Source organism: Bombus pascuorum, chromosome 17, assembly GCF_905332965.1.
Source record: "Bombus pascuorum chromosome 17, iyBomPasc1.1, whole genome shotgun sequence".
Taxonomy (NCBI): Eukaryota; Metazoa; Arthropoda; class Insecta; order Hymenoptera; family Apidae; genus Bombus; species Bombus pascuorum.
In genome coordinates, this window is record NC_083504.1 from 948,570 (window position 1) to 969,317 (window position 20,748).

Sequence of the window (20,748 nt, forward strand, 5' to 3'; positions counted from 1 at the left end):
GTCATTAAAAATTTTACCATTTAAGGAGTGTTGCAGGGAACAAAATAAATGGTAATCTGAAGGCACAAGGTCAGGGCAATATGACGGATGTGACAACACATCCCAACCTAGTTCCAATAATTTTTGGCGAGTGATCAAAGATGTGTGGGGTTTTGCATTATCATGCTGGAAAACAACACTCTTACGATTCGACAATTCTGGTCGCTTTTCTTGAGCTGCAACGCTCAGTTTGGCGAGTCGTTGAACGTACACGTTTGAATTAATCGTTTGGTTTCTTGGTAAAAATTCAAAGTACAGAATTCCTTTATAATCCCACCAAATTGACAGCATAATCTTTTTTTGTGATTCTCAGCTTTTGGTGTCGTCTGGGCTAGTTCATCTTGCATCACCCACGATCTTTTCCGATTAACGTCGTTATAAACTGTCCACTTTTCGTCGCCAGTAATCAGTCGTTTCAGAAATGGATCAATTTCGTTGCGTTTCAGAAGCGAATCGCAGATGCTAATGCGTTGCGTCAAATGAATTTACTTAAGCTGATGAGGGAGCCATAAATCGAGCTTTTTGACATAGCCAAGCTGTTTTAATTTTTTTTTTAATGCATGTACACGATACATTGAGCTTCTCTGCAATAAATCTCACGCGTTGTGCTATGACGATCTGAATTGATAATGTCCTTGATACGGGTCTCGTCAACTTCAACTGGACGACCCGATCGTTGAGGAGTTTTCAGTGAAAAATCAGCAGAACGAAATTTGGCAAACCAATTGTGACACTGCCTTTCTTTCAAGGCTTCATTCCCATATACGGCACATAACTTGTTGTGTGCTTGCGATGTGTTCTTACCTTTTCGGAAATAATAATATAAAATATGGCTGAAACGCGCGTCTTGTTCTTCCATTTTTAAATTGGAATCAAAGCGAAATTAATAACTAACCGATATAATTTTTTACTAAATTAAAGGTGGAAGTCCAAACAACAAGAAAACAATATACTTTAGTTGCTTTAAACACGTTGACGAAACAAAAGAATGTGCCAATACCACCTACCGACAAAATCCGCAATCATTTAGTAGCTTAATAGTAACGTTCGTTCAAACGAAATTTTCTATGTTTAATGCACGTTAGTATCTGTGGACAATTTCGCAGCTTGAAATTATCAGAAAATGTCCAATCTTTACATAACACAGACATAAATAGGCAATATTTGTGTGATGGCACTCGGCAACAATGTATATTCGCCGAAGCGAATTGCCTAATGAGCCATCAATATCTCAACGGTCCTTCCCCCGAATGTTCGAGAAGGCGTGCGTGGCAACGGTCGCGAACGTCTAACAAACGCATGGATAGTGGGGATATTGAGGGGTGACAAAAAGAAGAGAATCGAATTCGATCGTCAGTTAGGTTCGAACTAAGAAGCGATAAAGTTGAGTCGTAACCGGGCAGCGAGATTGACTAGCGAAATCGAGAGCGATACGCGACGCGATCAAAAGAAGACGCTTGTTAATAAACATATTGTGGACCTAAACACCGAGTGATTATTTAACGCGCTACACCCAATATCACCTCATTTGTATAATATATTTCGTAGATATAATGCATGCGGTTTATAATATTCTTGTGCGATAATGTGATTTCGAAATGGGGAATGTCGGCTAAATGTGGCTTAAATCTAATAGCAAAGAAAGCCTAGTTCACTTTGCATCAGAGACTCGCAAGAAACTACTCGAGTTGCTCGCGGCATGCCAGCTCTTAATTGTTTCACAATTGCAAAGATCAAAGAATCTCTCTCGTGCAGTTTACACCAATTTACATCAAATATCGTTTGGATTCGCATCAAAGCGTCTCTCATTCCGTCGTCCATCTTTGATTTAGTTTGAAACTTCGCTGCACAAGCCTCGCCCCGTCGATTTCGTGCAATTTCCCTGACGAAAATATGACCATCGACGCGAAACCCAACGAGAAACTTAGCCACGTATCGGTTTTTCGTCGATGGAAAGTGATTCATAGGCGAAAACCGGGCCAGAAATCATAAGAATCGATGCAGGATATCGGCAGCGTATCTGGATTCCCGAGTTGATTGATTTGTCACCAGGATGGCTGAACTTTTAACGAGTTTTCGAAGAATCTCGTCGCACGGAGAGCTCGTTATTATTCACGAGGACGCCACGGGAAATCGACTCCGGCATTTTTTTTTTCCATATTCGTGAAGCTTATTTCGTCCTTCGCAGGGATGCATCAACTTCGAGGGCTTGGCCACCGCAAATTTTCGGTTTATGCGGATATCTCGCCATTAAAATTCGCTTTGCTGTCTAAAATTTCTGACAGTGACTCGTCTCATCCGACTTGGAGAAACAGAAATTCCTACCTTTGCGTTTCTCTCTCCCTTTCTGCTCTTCTTTTCATATTTGAGTAGATTTTCGCGAGCCTGTTTTTCATCTTCAGTATAAAGTATGTATGCTCCCTGTATGTTTGCCTCAAAACGTTTCTGTCGTGACATCAATTTTTAAAGAATTTCTTATTTTTATGTCTCGACAAAGAATAATCTTCTCTAACTTTTTAAATAGCGTTCATGTCAATATCATATGGGAATTGTTGAAGTAACTACTTCAAGGAAACTCTACATCTTTATTTATGTATATCCGTGACCTTGAGACTGCTATTACACAGAAATATTCTAACTAAGGAGAGGTGCATATTATTGTACCCTTGAGTATACATTATGTTTTGGGTTGCAAGCTCTAGGAACAGAGGGACTAATAAACAGATTTCTATTTATGTTCCTTGTAGCATTTAACCAAAGCTATAAGGTTAACTTTTTAAATAATGTTCTTTTGCTATAAATATATGAACGTGCTCCCCATCATTCCATTGTCTAATAATACTAAGAGAGTAAGGATCTGAATCAGCATAAACTTATATATTATACTTATGCCTTTAATTATTTCAATATACTTTTCTATTGCAAATTCATACACTCGTTTTTCAATCAGTCAACCTGAACTTCAACAGGAATATTCCTATCTTCTCTCGTTTTTGCTTTTAACATTGATTGGCCATTTCTTTGAAGGGTAGAAAATCCAGGAATATTTTTAACGTGCAAGTTCTTCGTTGATCACGGCAGTGTTTAATTTGTTATTTCGTTTGACCATCCACAACTTTCCTCGTTTCCTATTTTCTGCATCGTGTGTTTCGTAAAGCGTAGAAATCAGACGTATTAGTAAAAATAATAAAACTGAAGTAAAGATTTGCGATATATCCTGGTGGAAGTTGAACGCTTGGACGAATGGCTCTCCTTTAAAAAAAGGCCAACGAGAAAGAGGAATGCAATATCACCTTGCCATTTCATAGGTTTTTTCGCTTCGACTTTCTTCCTTACTGTCGTGTGGACGAGCCAATATATTTGTCAATTTGTCTGGATACATTCGATTGGCTTCCTTTCTTTCCATTAAAGATTTCTTCTTTAATGGAAAAAAATTGTGGGTTTGTGAATGTTTGAAAACGTTGTATTAGCGACTGGTCTATCTAACTATCGGGTTCATATGTCATTCGATTATATTGGTGCGGCTATAATAAAAAAAATCGACACTTTGAGACACGTCGAGTATTGTAATTCTGAACAGAAAAGGTCTCACGATATATTTAGAATTATTTTTCTGCGTACCAAAGTTATGGTTAAAGTAAAAAAACATCAGTGATGAATTATACGACATGTTACGCCGTTCGCGGAGAGAAGCGATCGCAAGGAAAACGCGTCAGCGAGAGGCGTAAATTTTCGCTACGATTCGTATAATCGACGCCGCGAATTTGTCGTTCCCCTGTTTCGGTTAGGATAACAGAGGTGGTTCAATGAATTTAACACTGTGTTAACAGGTTAATATAGCGTGTATATTCAACAATAAATTGTATAATAATAAAAGCGTCATAAATTATTTAGCGATGAATACAGTTAATGCGTTACAGAAATTCGACCCGACTTTACGATATCTCTCAATGAATTAGACTAAGCGACTTTATTTTCAATCGTCAGACCTCTCGATGTATGTCGTTTGAATTTTTTTTTTAAACCGTTTATTTTGCCAAGATTTGTTTTTTTTTATACATTTTTGAAATTCACAATAAACAATGAATTTGAGTAAAGTGTGTTAGACAAAAGTACCGATACGCGACGGTACGACGTAGCCATGCTATATTATGTGTCATAGTTTTACGGTTTTTGTGTTTATTTTTGTTTTTTGGATTTAAGCCGCAGGGGGGCGGAGCTTTTGTGTATTCTTGTTTGTGTTGTATTTTTGTCCTGAAACTTGGCCGCAAAACAGGACTCTTCGGTATGTCGTTTGAATCTTCAAATGAGACTGACTGCCCTTAGATCAATTCTGTGTCTTCTCGGGGAGACTACCCCCCACTACGCTCGGATCACGCCACCGCTCGTGCCGATGATCACGTAGGCCACCTTTTTTGTGAGAATAAAATAACGGATCGAAATCGACGTTTCTGGAATTCGCTGCTTGACGACAACTATGCGCTCGTCGATATATTGTATATTTTTTGCCGGGCAGATAAGACGATTCGTCTGTAGGACCGCGAGCGACGGTTAGAAATACGATCTATACTAAGCCTCGTGGCGTAACACGACATATTATAAAATGTTGAGAAATATTGCAACATTAATTTTCAGTGAAAGAAGCTAAAAAGATGATAACGTTACATTTACCTTATCGTTTAAACATACCTTTCTCGGTATTTAAAAACATGAATTTCACCAGGAAACCAAGTCGACCATTACTTAACACGTAGAGATAAAATCTACAGGAAGAAGCTGCATGCATTAAGAAGATCTAACTTACAACTTACAGCCATCTGATTTTGTCTCGAGCGCAACGATGCAGTCGGTAAGATGCACTCGAAGCTTTTTTCCAAATAGAATCGCTGAGCCTTCTCACTCTAGAAAAACCAGTAGAAATCTTCAAACACGTTTGAAAATATTTTTCTCAAACAGTGGAGAAAAGAAAAATGTAAAATATCAATGAGGCGAGAAATATAAGATTTGATCGTTTTATTTAACAGGAAGGTACATTTTCCATAACACGTACGTTATACGATAAAAAGTACATGAATCAAATTCGCTGACTCGTACATGCTAATGAGGCGATTAATTACGAGATTTCCGTTGAAATTTCGGCCGTCGTTCCGCCAGACAGCGAATGGAGGTTGAGGAACGAAAGAGAAAGAAAAAAAAGAGCGAACTAGAGAGAAAAAGAGGGAGAGAGAAAAAAAAAGTCAGAGGTAGACGGAAACGAGGATAATTAGAGAGGGAGGGCAGGATAAAAGACGAATAAGCAGAACTAGACTACTTTGCACTTTCGTAGGCTCCGGGGCTGTCGTGTACAATAGTTCCTCATCGATATTGTCTCCGCCGACAAATTGCTCCGGGCTTTGATATCGATCGACGCCTTTAAACTACTGCAATTCCCTCTTTTTTCTCTCCTCTCTCTCTGTCTTTTCCTCTTCTGTCTCCCCTTCTTTCTCTTTGTCTTTTTGCAAACGAATGCATATGCATGCAGTCGTTGGAGAGAATTTCCGCTGCACGAGGTCCATGTTAATAAAGATTAATCGTGTCTAGGCCGCATTCCTCGTAAACACGCGATTTCCGGTCTGCATTTGACGGACGGAAGTTAGACACCTGTGTCAGGTTGTGTAGGGCTTCGTGTTGGTGAACTTGGAACGTAACTTCCAGCGAAATATTCGTACGTAGACACGTATCTTCCTTGTAACAATGGTTTTGGTTTAACACCAGAATTCTCAATTCTTCATGATAATAAATAATAAATTGATAATAAATAATAAATTGCACGTAGGAAAGAAATAAATTTGAATAATCGTGTTTTTGACTCGTTGAGAGTCTATGGGGTTGGCAACTAAGTGATTGCGGATTTTATAATGACCAACTAATGATAAGATCACTTAGTTGTCAACCCAATACATTCATTTTGCCAAAATGATGAATTTGAGATTTAGTCGTGACACAAAAGAAAATTCTGAAGTCTATAAAATCCAGTTTTTGTATTGTTATCAACGAAATGAATACTCCAAGGTTAAATAAACAGTTCATAAATAAGAATATACTTTGTGGAAGAATAAGAGTGTTGAAGAAGATTATGAAAGTAATTTGAGGTAATTTAAAATTTCTGTTAAAAATACATTAGACTCTGCAAAAGTCCCTTCAATTGTTATTACATTATATTGGATTGGCAACTAAGTGATTGCGGATTTTGTCAATACCATCTATTGGCAAAATCCGCAACCACCTAGTTGCCAACCCAATAAGATTACAATAGCCACCAGCTTTTTTCTATTCTTAGCAATTATTTCTAATAAACTATTGCTAAAAAGTTTCATATCAGTACTCACTATTAAAATATTTTAAAGATTAAGTAAATTAAAGATCGTCCAATTGTTTCTTCATTTGCGTTTTAATTAAATTATCAAATATTTTGATAAATTTATACACCCAATAAGAACAACCCAATAAGATTGCAATAGCTATCACCTTCTTTCTATTCTTTGACAATTATTTCTACTAAATTATAACTCAAAAGTATGAGTACTCAATATTGAACTATTTTAAATATTAAGTAAATTAAAGATCGTTCAATTGTTTCTTCATTTGCATTTTAATTAAATTATCAAATACCTCGATTAATTTGAGCATCCAATAAGAACAACCCAATAAGATTGCAATAGTTACCACCTTCTTCCTGTTCTTTGACAATTATTTCTACTAAATTATAATTCAAATGTATGAGTACTCACTATTAAAATATTTTAAAGATTAAGTAAATTAAAGATCGTCCAATTGTTTCTTCATTTGCATTTTAATTAAATTATCAAATACTTTGATAAATTTAAACACTACATTACTATTGGGTTGGCAACTAAGTGATTGCAGATTTTGTCAATACCATCTGTTGACAAAATCCAGAACCACTTAGTTGCCAATCCAATATCTGTTGATTCCCCACTATGCGTCGTTGCTTTCGAAAGTATTCATGTGGAAGTTCATTACGCGTGGAATACGCTCGCGCATAATTTGCTTTCAATTCGATCATTTGCCGATATAACAGCCATCGAGTATTAAAGACGATTGGATGGCGAAGCATGTGTGAATGGATCATTATCGACGTTTTGTTAAACAATAAGTCCTGCGTGTTAATTGTCAGAGCACATTAACGTCACGAAATCACACACACATCTATGTTGATGGCATTTTGAAAAACGATCGACCCATCAATCTTTTTTCTCATCTTTCTTCTTCCACATGTCGAATCAACTACGAACATTATCCCTTGGCTCACTCTGGTGTCATCGTTCTTTTCTCTTTCGATGAAGCCGATGTAACAATGTAAAACTCAGCGCTCTATTTTTTTCTCATCCAGATTTAGTGGAAAATATCGGGACTTTCTCTACAGTCGGAGCGATTGTTCGTGGCGCACGTATCGAATGATCCGTGGTTAAATTAGTTTTATTATCGTTAGAAAAGTTTTCGTCGATTTCGATTTGCTTTCCACGTTTCGCAAGATTCATACAGGCGAAAAATTGGCAGTGGTTTACACAATTGGTTTATTCGATGCTCAGACCAGATTACGCTACTTTGTTAAGCTATTGAATGTTAAGCTGATTTCCATCGTTGGAAATACCTTTGGCCAGCGAATCGATGTTTCTCGCAAGTTCAATTTTTCTTTCTCAGGTTAAAAATATACGTTGAAGCTTAAGCTGCTTAGCAGTTGTGCGAGTATTTAATGAATACGAGTTACCGTAACAAAATCTGCTTCCATTTGTGCTAGCTTTTCGTGGATCTCCTTAGAGAAGAAATCCATGGTTAATTAGCATAGAAGAATTCAGTAAAAATGATTTCCCTGATTTTCGTCAACGTATAACGGAAGCATACAAAATTATAATATTATTTGTACGTACAAAGGTCAGTGAAAATATTTGGATTAAAAAGCTTTCACGACAATAGCCACGATAGTTGGGTCTCTTTGCGGTACTAATAAAATGTTTAAATGTGTGGTCGCACTCGGCAACAATGTATATCGCCGAAGCGAAGTGCCTAATGAGCCATCAATATCTCAACGGTCCTTCTTCCGAATGTTCGAGAAGGCGTGCGTGGCAACGGTGGAAGACGCCTAACAAACGCGCGAATAGTGGGGATATTGAGGGGTGACAAACAGAAGAGAATCGAATCCGATCGACAGTTACGTTCGAACTAGAAAGCGATAAAGTCGAGTTGTAACTGCGCAGTGAAATTGACTAGCGAAACCGAGAGCGATACGCGACGCGATCAAAAGAAGACACTTGTTAATAAATATATTGTTGACCTAAACACCGAGTGATTATTTAACGCACTATTACCTCAAATGTTTCACGTAACAAGCGTAATACGTCTACTTAAATAGCTCACGATAACAAGTCACACTGATCAAATCCATAAAATTGAGAAGCAAGGAAAAACGAAGACGTTGCACTTATCATTTTTACAAATTTATCTTGTATTTCATTTATTTGACTTAATCAACTTATAGAAATAGTTATAGAATATAGAAATAAAAATAGTTATAGAAATACTTATAGAATTCACATTTATTGCGAATAATTGAACATTGAGTGAATGAAATTGAGGCTTTTATAAAAAGTGGATTTACCTAAAGTTCATCAGCTTCTATATTTCTCTATCAGTTTTTGTGATAAAAAGTTTCTGCAAATGTTGAAATGCTTAGATGAACAATTGCATGTATTATCACGTTGACTGCCACGTCGTCCATATTTAAGTGATTCCAAAGTTTCTGGTAGGGCCGCGTCACTCGTATTCGGGTGACTCTTATACGACTACTTGCGAAGGATCGTCGTAGGTATTTGAAAAGATATTTCACAGGAAGTAATAAAACTATTGAATTGTTATAAAAGTAATACGAAAATGGTTTATTAAGAAAATTATTTGGAGTGTAATACTTTGAAGCATTCTATACAAAGCAAAGTTTGGTCGGGACAATTTGGACAATAAGTTGTTGTTTTCTTTAAATTCTCCTGTGTTTTTGATCGGTCCGTTCGACGTCTTTTATCCGCATAACGTAGTTTGCATGCGCGTCTAATGCTTCTTCCGGAATCATTTTTCCGAACGGCGATATTATGTTGACTCCGTTGAAGACAAGGATTTTTTGTATTTTCAGACAACCCTAGTAATTTTGCAGCTAATAATTCTCTAAATCTTCTAATATTTACATCCTTCTTTGTTCCAATTTTCTGATACAAGTAGCTTATTATTTCGTCATCGACGAACAGCTGAAACACATCATATGGATTGACATCGCCAGGTAATTGCCTAGTGAGGCCGTCTGTCTCGGGAAAAGAAAATGACTTCTGCCGACCATTAAATTCATACCATTCACCAAATTGAATTGTACTTTCCTCGGTATCGTCAGTTCTTCTTTCTTCCTCAATGACCAATTCTTGTACTATCTGGTCAGTATCTTCATTACATTCAGTATCACTACGATCGCACTTATTAATATTCGAATCAGAATCAGACGATGTAATTCTATTTATATTTCCATTTCTAGGAAATTTGATTTCTTCCTCATCGCTACTATCCGAATTTGTGTTTAACCTCGTAAAAGCTTTCTTTTTCACTGCTATTTGACTCATTAAGAAATAAGTTTTCCATTTTTCTTCTCGACATTGTAACGAATTAGGGCAGAGATTTTAAGTTATCTAAAATATCGGTGCAAGTATCTAGCAGAGTAACGCTTGGTACAGCGGCACTCGTGGCCTAATGAAGATTTCATTGAAAACACGCGCGGCAGTCAACGCGTTATAATAACGTCTATTCAAATATTCATGGTAAAAGGATAAGAATTATTTTTACCAGACTTCTCACGATTTTACGTGTTCATAATGATTTTCAAGGTAAAGGAAGTTCGCTTGAGGAGTTTCAATTATCGAAATGACCTACGTAAATCATATCCATGAGAATGCTTGTTTTACCCCAGCAACATCAATTTCATACGAGACGTCGATTTACGCGAGCTCGTGCGTTTGAGACGTTGCATTCTCTGGAAGACGATCGTTGCCGCATGCAAAAAGCCCGTGAATAGCCTTTCACGTGTTCCGAGGAGCGACCACTTGTTTCGTGCTCTCGAGGGCGGATGAGAAACGTTTTTCCGGTCTCTGTAAGATGTTCATGGGTCAGTGCTTTTATAGCGTTGCGTGCACATTCTACTTGTTCTTCGACATTCGTATTTTTTCCTTTGTTTTAGTTGAATTGCTCGAAATTCGATTGTTTTACATAGAATACAAAATTTGCAGTATGAGTGTGCAGTATGACACAAGTTAGAGGGACGTTTTTCTTTAGTCTTCAGGGTTTTCAAGTAATTGGTTCTTAAGGTTAAGATTGAAAATTATAGTGGTATAGGTCTGAATTTTGAGAATTTGAATTTCGTCACATATTTCAATTCTTCCATGTATCCCTTTAGTTTTACAGTTAAATAAATTTTTGAAATATATATCACAAATTTGTATGACAATTTTGTATACATTAAATTAATAAATAATGATAACAGTTTATTTGATTTTGACCTCACATACTATATCTGCACTTATACTTGTTTCAATATATTTTTCTATTACAAATTCATCCACCCGTTCCTCTATCAGTCAACCTCAACAATATTATACATTAAATTAATAAATAATGATAACAATTTATTTAATTTTGACCTCACATACTATACCTGTACTTATATTTTAATAACTTTTTTTATCAGTCAACCTCAACGATATTATACATTAAATTAATAAATAATGATAACAATTTATTTGATTTTGACCTCACATACTATACCTGTTCTTATATTTTAATAACTTTTTTTATTACAAATTCATCCATTCATTTCTTTATCAGTCAACCTCAACAATATCATACATTAAATTGGTAAATAATGATAACAATTTATTTAATTTTGACCTCATACTACACCTGTACTTATACTTATACCTATACTTATATTTTAGTAAATTCTTTTATTACAAATTCATCTATTTATTCCTTTATCAGTCAACCTCAACAATATCATACATTAAATTAATAAATAATGATAACAATTTATTTGATGTTGACCTCACATACTATACGTGTTCTTATACTTACACCTATACTTATGTTTTAATAATTTTGTTTATTACAAACTCATCCATTCATTCCTTTATCAGTCAACTTCAACAATATCATACATTAAATTAATAAATAATGATAACAATTTATTTAATTTTGACCTCATACACTATATCTGCACTTATACTTGTTTCAATATATTTTTCTATTACAAATTCATCCACCCGTTCCTCTATCAGTCAACTTCAACAAAATGTGAAATACGTATCATTATTCTGATTTTTATCTTATAAAAATAAAGTAAAAATTATTACAATGACAATTATCTACTTTAGTAGAGGATTTAATTGATGCATTGGATTTACTGGATGCATCATTTCCAGACAATTATTTAATTATAAATAACACGTTTGCAGCATATTCTGTATCAATCTGAATAATTAGTTTCGCCAGTTTAATTTCTAAAAATGAGATTTTCCTACTACGATAATACAAAACCCCATTCACCGTGGTAACGTTCGATTTTAATATTCGCTGCTTTCCACGCAACAACTTGCTCGCCCATCTGAAACAAGGTCAAGGGAACTAATTGTAATCCTCGGAATTATTACGATTTCTTCCTGCGGATCGCATTTTAACGAGCTACTTGGATTAATTAATTCTTAGGCCCCCTTGTTACACGCTCTATCGTTCCTCTTGACCTCTTATTTTCCCCGGACGAGATTCGTCTGTGGATTTTCTTGTCTTCGAACACGATACAACCACTCTACAACTGGCAACATTTACGCAAAACTCGGAACATCCGGGTTACATTTGATTAGGTTCCGAGGAACATACTTGCAAGCATTGAAATATATAATTAAATTGAAATTCTCAAAATCTCGAATACATTCTCATAAATTTAATATCAAATGTAATCAAATATTCCATGTACACAGAAATTTCCCTTTTTTATTTTTATAATACTTTTTATGAAATATATTTATATACAAAGGTTGGAAATACCTCTTATATATCATATACGTATTATACAAACACATACATACATACACATATACATATAAGAATTCTGTCCAACACCCCTGTATGTGTTTACTGTCCTCAGATGTTTCTGAGCGAATAAGCGTCCACTGTAACCATAACCTTATAACGCTATAATTTTCAGTCCAGTATTTACACTCGTGTTCATACTATTGCCAATTTTTAAGATACTACAAATCCCAATTGTAGTACAATTTTTTCTAACTCTTAGAATGGCTATCTTACAAAAAGTATGAGTCCAAGTATAGTCCAAAAGTATAAGAAGGAATTTTCAGAGTCTAAAGGAACAATTTTCGTACTGGAACCAATTCCTGTTATTTATCGTCACGTTGCTCGCCTCCGTACTTCTCGAATGCATTTCTGTAGTTCGCGGTGTCTCCCGCTGGCGACCCTAACAAAATGTGAGAAAGCTTCACGGTGAGACAACGAGGAAAAATTTTTCTGTCCATCCTTTTTTTTTCTCTCTCTAGCGAGGGAAAGTTTCGCCAGGGACGTAGTTCCGCGAATGGGAAGTTGCTAGGTACTTTGGTGGCGCTGTTGTTTGTCGATGTGGTCGAAAGGGAGGAGTGGGGAGTGTGTGCTGATCAGATTTGTAGATAAAACAACGCAAGCATGATTTTTATCAAATTCATCGGTGATATTCCGTTAGGTACAATAGGGGAAGACACGCGATAGATAATTTGCCAAATAAATACAACACGACGTGGAAGCTCGCCTTGAATAAATCAAACGCTGTCTCGTGAACCAATGGCGTTTCGATATTGTTTTGTTTTTTTGTCGCCTCTCGTTAGAGGCTAATGATCATCGATTCGAACTGAATTCTGTTTCCCTTTTCCTCTGACAGAACCATGGCGTGTATTTTCATTTTTCGTTCGAAGGAATAATTTGAAAAATTGAAAACTCTCGACTGTTGTTTTGTTAAAAATGGAAATCGAACTATAGATTTCTAGCAGTATGCGTTCATTTAATGCTCATTGCCAATCGGATCCACGATCTCTCCAGTTAATCTCCAAATTTTTATATCCTGTTCGCCTTTGTTATCTGTTTCCATAAATAAAACGATTCGCGATATTTCGGGAGAAAAATTGAGTATTAAATGGAAACAAGAAATCACGTGTGTTAACAACGATATATATTTTGCTGAAATTTAAGATATTCTCCTTAACGGTCAGAAGATCTGTGACAACACTCGACGACGGGACTTTCCGACGGCTTCGCGACACAAAGCGCTATGCCATCTAAGCGTAAGGCGACATGCCCAATGTCCTTATGATACTTTCACCGAAAATTCGGAAGAATGCATACGCGACAACAAAGAAAAGAATCCGTTTGGTTTCGAACAAAAGATTCATTCAGACGTCTGAATTTGAATGTCGACTGTTGACTGCTGACTGTTGACCGCTGTCTGTTGACTGTTGACTGTAGACCGTAGACTGTTGACCGCTGATTGTTGACTGTTGATCGTTGACTGTTGACCGCTGACTGTAGACTGTAGACTGTTGACTGTTGATCGTTGACTGTTGACCGCTGACTGTAGACTGTAGACTGTAGACCGTAGACTGTAGACCGTAGACTGTTGACTGCTAACTGTTGTCCGCTGACTGTAGACCGTAGACTGTTGACTGCTAACTGTTGTCCGCTGACTGTAGACTGTAGACTGTTGACTGTTGACTGTTGACCGTTGTCTGTTGACTGTTGACCGTTGATTGTTTTTGTTAAATAAACTTTTTTATTGAACGTCGAAAGTATTTCTTGGGCACTTACATCTACAACCAACTACCATCTCAGATCGGATAAAAATAATTAGAAGGATAACCAAATTAATTAACAACACACGTCACACGTCTGACATAGAGTGGTTCACGAGAAACTCGTAGAAAGCTTTTATGAATAAATTACGTGTATTACATGAAACATTCTGAAATCTCATTGGAACTGTAATAAGACTGGACCGTCATGATGATATTGATAAATTATGAAAGAGACTTTAAAAAATATACAGAAGTAACAAGAAATTTCTGGTGCAAATATATTTTTCGTAGAAATTATGAAAGTGTTCCTCCTTTAATTATTAACACTTTGACTGCCACGTTGGTCATTGGTGACCGGAGTGCTTCAACTTCTTACAATTATAAAAATTGAATGAAAATTGACAGTTAGGGCATTTTGAATATAACCGATAAATAGAAGATACCTTAAAATAAAAAGTGCCATATTAAACAATTAAACATTTTTATTAGAACATCAATAAAAAGAAATGAGAACAAATGTTGCATCTAAATGTTGCGCTGTATTAAAACACTGTGACGTCCTCAGCGAAACATGTGATTTCGGCATGGCAGTGAAAGTGTTAAAGGCTTTTTATTGATTAAATTATTAAAAGAAACTTAGGAATAGAACATATCTAGTCATAAAGTAAGCTTATTCATCTGTCAAAAACATGAAATCTAAACCGCTGTACTCAAAACTCTCTTTGGCTATGTTGCAACAATTTATAATTAATTTGTTAATAAAATAACTAATTCAACGGTTCGTTGGTCTGTTCACAGTGTGCAGCGAGAATCCTGGCCTAAGCGGTCGTTACCACGCCGGACTGTGGAGTGGAAAGCGTTGGTCCTGCTGTCGCTTGTCCACACGTTCCGCCGAGGGCTGCGACACTTGCAGCTCCTGGTCCTCTAAGCCGTTAAACGTAACGAACCCGTCCTCCACGTCCACTTCGAGCTTCACCTTGGCCACCGGAAGCACCATCGCCACCACTGCCGCCATAACCGATCGACCACAGACGACCAACTCAGAGGCGAACAACAATCCCATCGTTCACTCGCAGGCTCGTTCAACTATCGGTTCGTACCAACTTTTATTTTTCTTCCTATTTCATCTCCTCCTTTTCTACGAAATACGTTCTTATCTCTCTTGTTCTGTTTGCTTAGCAAGATTTAAAAAATAATTTCCAAAGCTTCTAGAGAGAGATCGGTAGTTGCGATCTCGAACAGCAGAGGGCAGGCGCGACGCTTAGAAAAGAAACGCGCGCAATTTGAATGTGATAGAATCGCGAATGTTTCAAAATCGGATTTTTCCAAGATTTGTAAATTCGCCCGTATTTGCCAGTGTTGTGTAACGTAGGATTAAGTCGACGATAGGCTGCAGGCGATCCATCTTTAAAAGGTTAAAGTATGAAGAATAGATTTTTCTTGTTTTGCTGGTAACCTGGACGTGGAAAAACAAGAGGAAATTTTTATGGCGCACGTGGAATGCTATAGGATGATCGATAGAAGAATTAGAGAACTGGCGATTGTGAAAACTAAAGTGAGAAGTTCAAAGGTTAGAGATGTACATGTTTTAACTTGATACTCTGGCGACTCTTTCGCGCCACATTTGCCAAGGTCTACGTTTCAAAGAAACCAGTAGAAAATTATCTGCTGACTCTGGCGAAGAGAGGATAAAACCTGGAAACGACCACGTTTCTTTGATACGTCGAGCGTTTTACCTTTTTTACAGACGGCAAACGTGTGACATGAATTTCGTGTTTCAAGATCTTCCAGTGCAACTCTCAAGTTTTTCTTACAGTTTCACCGAGATATCTTTGCGACGTTAACGAAGCTATTCTTCTTTCATAATAATCTGTTTCCATGAACTTTCTTCTTTCTTTTTCTTCTTTGCTTCTTTCTTTTTATTCCACTTTTCACCAGCTTTAAAATAGGTTCGACCAATCGACTAATAGCTTAATTAATCGCATGGGTTGGCCAATGTTAAATTCAACGCTAGTTTTCCGTTTAATCTGCGGCCTGCTTCCTTCCGGTTCGACTTCGCGCCGTATTTCGGGCTTACCGAAATTCACCAGCCCCTTCCAGTTAAATATTAGCGAGCGTCGCGGTAATTCCAAGACAAACTCTCCCCTAGTCATAAATGTCCGGTCAGTTAATACCGGATTCCATTAGGACCCCTTAGTGGCTTTGAAATTCCAATCAGTTTCAGCAGAATTGACAGTTGTTGAGCTCACGTTGCATGGAATAACTAGGAAATTGCGTTATTTCATTGGTCTAACGATCATTCTTATATTAAATTTTCATTTAAATTCTCTTTGGAATTTCTTCTCTCATTTAAATTCTTATTGGATTTATATTGTTTCTTTTTTTTTTTTTAAGATTGCATCGAAATGTAACATTGTTTTTATTGATTATGAAGATATATTTAATTAACTATATTGGAAACACCGAGATATTCGAAATGGTCAATTTGTAGGTTATGGTAGGGATTTTATAAATTTCCCACGCTACAGTTTGTGATTTTAATGATTTTTTTGTGCAATGGGTATAAATGTTTTTCTCTTGCTTTATGTATTTTTTCATATACCGCGCATTTTGATTTCTTTGGTGCAACTTTTATACTTTAATCGTTGATAGTTTTAATATTAAGATTACAATAACCACCAGCTACTTTCTATTCTTTAATAATTATTTCTACTAAACTATTGCTCAAAAGAATGAGTACTCAATATTGAAATATTTTAAAGATTAAGTGATTTAAAGATGCTTCAATTGTTTCTTCATTTGCATTTTAATTAAATTATCAAATACTCTGATAAATTTGAGCACCCAATAAGAACAACTCAATAAGATTGCAATAGCTACCACCTTCTTCCTATTCTTTGACAATTATTTCTACTAAACTATTGCTCAAAAGTATGAGTATTCAATATTGAAATATTTTAAAGATTCCTTTTCTACGTAGAGATTATATCTTAAAGGTTGTTCAATTGCTTCTACATTTACATTTTAATCAAATTGTCAAATACTCTGATAAATTTGAGCACCCAATAAGAACAACTCAATAAGATTGCAATAGCTACCACCTTCTTCCTATTCTTTGACAATTATTTCTACTAAACTATTTCTCAAAAGTATGAGTACTCAATATTGAAATATTTTAAACATTAAGTAACTTAAAGATCGTTCAATTGTTTCTTCAGTTGCATTTTAATTAAATTATCAAATACCTCGATAAATTTGAGCACTTTACATTAACCCTTTGCACTTCTATGTGGAGTATGACTTAACATCAGTTTTTATCTCAGGAGTTCCTTTGTCGAGCCCCACTCGACATTCTTTCAGTCCCACCTTTTTCGTGATTGCATCCTGGAAATTGTTTCAAGATATATCATACACTTAAAAATTACATAATACAACAATAGTGTAAATAAAACTGTTATTTAAATGAACTTCTTTCTTCCTTTATTTATTTAAATTGTCTAATTTTTTAGTTAAAGTAAATTTCAAATAAAACACTCAATAGCGTTGGCAGCTGCTGCTAGCGAAATTGAAATAAAATTCAGAGCGCAAAGGGTTAATAAATATCAAACAGTTATTTGTAACGATATCATTCGCGTAATTCTTAACACCCAAGAAACTTTCGTTTTTGCAATTTTTCGCTTCTTTATTTCTTTGGAAAACTGACCATACGAGGTGTCTCCGATGACGTCGTATTTTACGTCAACGATCCAGAGTAACATTTTCGACGTTCTTCTTCTTCTTGAAGCATGGAACATGAAGCAGAGGACCGTAGACAGGGTTGCAAACACAAAATAAGGGATGAAATTCGACAGGCGTAGTTAAACGGGTCAATGCACAGCGATAGTATTCTTTGTGCCTTGCTCTTTATGCTGTCATTGTGCACCGACCCATTTGACGCGGCTTTATATATTTTATTTTTCCTCTTCCGTCACCGTGCATCGACCCATTCGGCGCATCGAACAGATCCCTTCGCGTCTCGCATTCTTCCTCTCTCCTTTCTTTTATTTTTCTCTTCTCCTATCTGCCTGTTCGAACAGCTAGACGTAACATTTCATGAATTTTACATTTTGAAACTTTTACAATGATTAGATGACATTTTTCGTAGTTCTTCCGAGCTTCCATCATATTTTTATTAGTTGCGTTCTGTCGCGAGCTTTCGTGAATATTCCAACGCGCTTTTTCAGGATAAACTCTAACACTTTTTTCTTCTTCAGGATAAGCCCAAAATATTCTATATATATATGTCGGGTTCTCATTATGACTAGAGGCGTGTAACTGAGGTGGAGATTATTTGTAGTTGTAGTAGTCGCTAGCCGGTATATATAGTTGTGGGTAATAGTGTGCGCTACTGCTAGTGTGCAGGGTGAGACAGGTTCTGCTATGTGGGGGGTTGGTGTACTGCTGCATTTTTCTTTTCTCATTTTTAATGCCGCGCAAGAAAAATTGGAATCCGGTTGCCGGCGTTTTAGAACTCGGGTCCCGAACGTTCGTAACCAAAGGCGCTAACCACTGCGCTATCGTCGTTCGCTGCTAGTTCATGTCTAGTGGCGGTATTTATCGTCGAGTGCCGCCACACATTTTCTATTTAGGGTCTTTCAGACCGACCAAATATTCTTTCACTGAATAGTTTATTGTCTACTATTGGAAGATACGGGAAAGTTGGTTTCTCTCACGTTCAGTATCTTCCGTTAGCGACTTTCTCTCGAGGGCGCCTAAGACTCTTCCTAGTCCACCAGCTGTCTATTATCCAATCAGAAGCAACGTCTATTGCCCTCACTTTCCTAGCCAAAATTGTCATCAACAAATCCAATGGCTTCGTGCACGAGACATACCCATCCTTAGCTTTCCTCCGCCACAGCATCGCCACCGAATTTTTTTTTTTTTTATTTTGTTTTTTACAATTTGTCCTGAAGGACATTTGGTAAAGTGTTATATCTCATTGGTAAATAAAAAAAAATAAAATAAAATAAATATAGCACATGGGTGGCTACCCCCAGCGGGAGCCAGCTTCGTGTTTTCTAAGTTATATCTTTTATGATCATCACCGAATGGCACTGATTTTGCATCTTTCACCTTCGACCGGGTTCCCACCTTTAGATCAGTCACCTACTTCACTTATACATACGCACCAGTGTAACTATATTCGTTACAAGGTTGTTGGAATAAACTGTAACTTATAATTTGTTATATCAGTGTCAGATTCAGTTTAACTATCTCTATTATCCTAACCGAAATAGGGGATCATTTTGCGGCGTCGATTGTCTAATCGTAACGGGAATTTACGACTCCTGTTGACGTGCTCCCTCGCGATTGTCACGTCGGAGACGCAAGAAATCGCGAAATTAACGGATCGCCAGTAATCTCCTCGCGTCGCGGTTCGAAATGATTCTTTCACGAACAGGGTGACGAAAATTGAACTTCGTATGCGACAATGAAATTTATTATAGAAATCCAACAGAGTGACGGTTCAAGCGTTACAACAGAATGGTTCGGAATGTTAGAACAGACTGGTTTGAAATGCTACAACGGACTGATTTTTTTTTTATTTTATTTTGGTTTTTACTGTTAAGAATTGTGGATCTTTGGTGCCGAAATAATGTTGAAGGAACATTGGATATACACTGGGGTGTAATATTAAAATAATAATATATTTATTACAAGAAGGATTTCTCATATATTCATCGATACACACTTGCACGCATCTCAGCACTTTCTTCTATACCTGACTGTTAACCGACTGAACAGTTTACATTTCTTTGTTTCGAGACGCTGCGCACACACACATACATCCGTACACTGATATTCACATACAAGTATCTCTACTACGCATTTAACCCAGTCCAGCACAGAAAATTATGCATATCTCAACATTTACAATTTGTCCTGAAGGACATTTGGTAGAGTGTTATATCTCATTGGTAAATAAAAAAAGAAAATAAAATAAATATAGCATGTGGGTGGCTATCCCCAGCGGGAGCCAGCTTCGTGTTTTCTAAGTTATATCTCTTATGGCGGATTGATTGAGCGCTAATTTAGGATAGTCCTTAGGAGGGGCCACCGTCGGGTGTGTGTGTCAGAGGCGCCTTTTTAGTTATTGTTTCAATAGTGTGGCATGCAGGGTGTTCAGTCTATCCGGCTACTGAGCGAGCGGCCTTTCTTGAGCAGGTGGTCTTCTTGAGTGTGTGACACGATCGCGTCTCTCCGCGAGTGAACGAAACACCGTCCTTGAGAGAAGGTTGCTAACGGAAGATACCGAACGTGAAAAAACTAACTTTCCCGTATCTTCCCATAGTAGATAAAAATGTAAAGAACATGCTTGTTTGGTTTGAAGGGCCTTAACCATGAAAATGCCAAGATGTATGGTTGGTTGCCATCTTGCCCTCGGTGTGCAGCCTGGTCTCCGGTGTGGATTGAGATGTGGTTGATGTTACAGCAACATTGTTTTTGTTAAGGTTATTCGGTGTATGTGGAATTAAAGAAACGCGTGGGTAAATTGTAAGGTATTGTGAGTATATATATATTGTGAATATTAAAGCACAAAGTGTGGAATACAATGTAAGCTGGTGCAGATCCTCACGCTAGTGTCACGTAATTTCAAATGGTAATCAAAGATTCAGTAAAAAAATTGGGTTTATTAGTAACAGTTATGTTTTTTACTACAAGAAATCACAAGAAGAACTGTGTAGACCCGTCTCGTACCATCAAGGAGGAAAGCTCGGTGTGGGTGTGCCCTTTTGAACTTAGAACGCGGATT

At 36.7% G+C, this 20,748-nt stretch overlaps 1 protein-coding gene and 1 long non-coding RNA gene across 4 annotated transcripts in view; one reads left to right on the forward strand and one right to left on the reverse strand.

Annotated features, from left to right (window-relative positions):
* Positions 1–20,748, forward strand: part of LOC132915408 (tyrosine-protein kinase Btk) — a 358,897-nt gene that overhangs the window by 46,081 nt on the left and 292,068 nt on the right. For all 3 annotated transcript variants that reach the window (XM_060975187.1, XM_060975195.1, XM_060975188.1), the window contains one exon: positions 14,754–15,047. In XM_060975187.1, coding sequence (XP_060831170.1) covers positions 14,754–15,047 — 294 coding nt within the window. The remainder of the gene's footprint in view (positions 1–14,753; positions 15,048–20,748) is intronic.
* Positions 10,590–11,059, reverse strand: LOC132915430 (uncharacterized). The gene is made up of 2 exons (XR_009659864.1): positions 11,027–11,059; positions 10,590–10,711 (listed from the first exon to the last, which is right to left on the reverse strand). It is a non-coding gene; the product is annotated as an uncharacterized LOC132915430 (long non-coding RNA).